Source organism: Cucurbita moschata, unplaced genomic scaffold (assembly GCF_002738365.1).
Source record: "Cucurbita moschata cultivar Rifu unplaced genomic scaffold, Cmos_1.0 Cmo_Scf00077, whole genome shotgun sequence".
Taxonomy (NCBI): Eukaryota; Viridiplantae; Streptophyta; class Magnoliopsida; order Cucurbitales; family Cucurbitaceae; genus Cucurbita; species Cucurbita moschata.
In genome coordinates this window covers 209,777-213,009 of record NW_019268593.1, presented here as the reverse complement: position 1 = coordinate 213,009, position 3,233 = coordinate 209,777, and the positions used below count along the sequence as shown (strand labels likewise).

The 3,233-nt window shown below is 39.0% G+C and overlaps 1 protein-coding gene across 1 annotated transcript; it reads right to left on the bottom strand.

Moving 5' to 3' along the window:
- Nucleotides 1-343: 343 nt before the first annotated feature.
- On the bottom strand, nucleotides 344-1,116 carry LOC111438534. The gene is made up of 2 exons (XM_023076444.1): nucleotides 949-1,116; nucleotides 344-694 (listed from the first exon to the last, which is right to left on the bottom strand). The coding sequence occupies exons 1-2, from the start codon at nucleotides 1,114-1,116 to the stop codon at nucleotides 344-346; spliced, it is 519 nt and encodes a 172-aa protein (XP_022932212.1).
- Between the last annotated feature and the right edge of the window lie 2,117 nt (nucleotides 1,117-3,233).

Below are 3,233 nucleotides of genomic sequence, written 5' to 3'. Positions count from 1 at the left end.
ATTGATGTACTTAGAGTGCCTAATTGGTATCAGAGTAAGTTTTAGGCACTTTATTTACATTAATTTGAGCATGGTAGGTACCATTTAAGACAACTAAGAGATTAGAGGCATCTCAAACATCTAAGACATCTCTGATATCTCAGACATCAAAGACATCTCAGAATTCTTAGACATCTTAGACATCTAAGACATCTCAGACACCTCAAACAACTCACACATCAGAGGCATCTCAAACATTTCAGACATCTCAGATATCTCAGACATCTTAGACATCTCAAACATCACAGATCGTAGACATCTAAGACATCGCAGACATCTCAGACATCATACACATCTCAAACATCTAAGACATCTTAGACATCTCAAAAATCTCAAAAATCTCTGACATCAGAAACATCTCAAACATTATAGACATCACCGACATCACCGACATCACAGACATCATAGACATCAGAGGCATCTCAAACATCTCAGGCATCAGAGACATTTTAGACATCGCAGACATCTCAGACATCTTGAACATTAGAGACATCACAGACATCTCGGACATTAGAGACATCTCAGACATCCCAGACATCTTAGGCATCGCAGACACTGCAGACATCACAGACATCATACACATTAGAGTCATCTCAGAGATCTCATGCATTTCAGGCATCTCAGACATCAGAAACAACTCAGACATCAGAGGCATCTTAAACATCAGAGGCTCTCAGACATCTCAGACATCTCATACATCTTAGACATCAGAGACATCTCAAACATCGCAGATAGCTCAGACATCTCAAACATCGCAGATAGCTCAGACATCTCAAACCTCCCAAACATCTCTTTCATTTGAGACATTTTAAACATCTAAGACATTAGAGGCATCTCAGACATCTCAGACATCTTATACATCTCAGACATCTCAGACATTAGAAGCAACTCAGACATCTCAGACATCACAGACATTAGAGGCTTCTCAGACATCTCAGTCATCTCATATATCTCAAACATTGTAGACAGTTCAGACATCTTAGACCTCCCAAACATCAGAGGCATCTCAGACATCTCAGACATCAGAAGCAACTCAGATATCACAGACAGCAGAGGCTTCTCAGACATCTCAATCATCTCATACATCTTAGACATCTCAGACATTGTAGATATCACAGACATCCGAGACATCATACACATCAAAGGCATCTCAAACATCTCATGCATTAGAGACATCTCAGACATCAAAGACATCTTAGAAATCAAAGACATCCCAAACTTCTAAGACATGTCAAACATCTTAGACATCTCAGACATCTCAGGCATCTTAAACATCTCAGACATTTCAGACATTGTACTTATTGATCATTAATCATTAAAGAAATAAGATGCTAATGAAGTCTATCTGCAAGTATTATTATTATATCTTTTACATCTAGACAGTTGCAAAGTTTGATTATTCTCGAATTTTTTATATAGGGTTTGTGGTAATTACTACATAGAGGAAAAAAATTATTTGAAATTATTCCCTAGTGTAAGTTTTAATTTGGCAGTTTCATTTTAGCCACATATCTTGTCTGCATCACTAAAGAAGATATCGAAAGTTCAAATTTTGATAGGTATGTCAATTGAAAGTGAGAAACACAAAATGATATTAAGAGGACTATTGTTTTATTTTTTGTTTTTCTTTGCTTCCTAACATGGTAAGTATAAAGCCTTGACCATGTAAAGAAAGACTTCTTACCTCTCAGACCATTAGTATGTAATTATAAGGAAGAGTATTTGAAGCATCATGTTGTCGCTGCACGGCTAAGCCATTGCAAACATGTTCTGAAGATTTCTCTCAATTTTCACAAAATTTACATTAGTATTTGAAGAATGAGATTGGAGAGCGGGAACTAATAGTGGGGCGAGTCTGAGACCTTCCGACTACTCGACGCAAGTCCTTATCTCGACAAAATCCCCTTCCTTAAAGTCGACTATTCTTCAATCAGCGACTGAACCGATATGACCTTTATTGAAGGAGGTCAAGCTAGAGAACCAAAGACGATATGACCTCCCCTCTCCTTTCCAGTTGAGCAGTTTCTCCTTGAACCTATTTCTTCTTGATCCTTCCCTTATTTCTGGAGGTAAACTAAACTGTAGGATTCTCTTCTTTCACTGACGCACTCTCCTGTACCAAAGATGAATAAGACAGAACTCTAAGGAAGACTCGACTGACGATTAAGAAATTATCACAAGACAAAGAAAGACCCCGATGCATTCTCCTTCACTGCTTTCGCTCCTTCGCCCTACGGGTCTCATGATTCCATTGCCTTCGCCTCTCGGCCTCACTCGCTCCTTCCCCTGTCGGATCCCACCCATAGAAGTCAATCTGAGTGGTTCCCTCCCGTACGAAAAGTAGCATCCGCGGATGAGTCGAATCGAAGCTTTGCCAAAAGCAAGACAAGGAAGTAGAGCTGTCGTAGCAAGTCTGATTAGATTAATCTTTGTTTTTACCTTTACCTTTTAGTCTCTACTAGGAAAGATGGCCGTCTCCTGTCCCCCGGTGGGGAATCTACTCCCGGGTCGTCGCTGCGTCCAATCTAGCTAGTTTTCACAACACTACATTGTCCTCGACGACCAAGATTCTTTCCAATTTACACTTTTCACGGCTCAAGTTTTCATATTTCTTTTTTAATTTCTTTGTGTCGACTTTGTTGCCCAACAACTGGTGAAATCCCCTCATTGACCTTACTATGATAATATTTGTACAATTATGAACTCTAATATTTAGATACATCATCAGTCTAAAGAATATATATATATATTATGTATGTCAAGGTCTGGATAGAGCACAAAGTAGCAAGGAACACCATTGTCGACTCTAGAGCCACCCACAACTCATGATCGAGACCAATGCAAAATATTTTAACATCCTTTGACATCCAGATGCAGAAAAGATAAACGCCGCCAAATTGGAAGCTTTACCTGTCTTAAGAGTCACAATGAGAACTCTAATCAAGCTGGAGCCTTGGACTAGGTAAATCGTTTAGTGATAGTTGAAATGGATGACTTCGACGTCGTGTCAGGGATGAACGTCCTGTTGGAACACAAAGTCGTTTATCTAGCAAAATGTGTAGTAGTAACGGAGTCTAACCCGACGATCATTCAAAAAAAACATCCATCAACCAAGAGGGTTGAAAATGATGTCGATAATACAGTTGAGAAAAAATCTTAGTTATGATGAATCTACTATTGTTGCTATTGTTGTA

Coding starts and splice junctions, on each gene's coding strand:
- LOC111438534 (XM_023076444.1), bottom strand. CDS start 1,116: ATGATTGAGATGTCTGAGAAGCCTCTGCTGTCTGTGATATCTGAGTTG. Junction 695..948: donor CTGAGAAGCCTCTAATGTCT/GTGATGTCTGAG, acceptor CTGATGTTTAAG/ATGCCTCTGATGTCTGAGTT.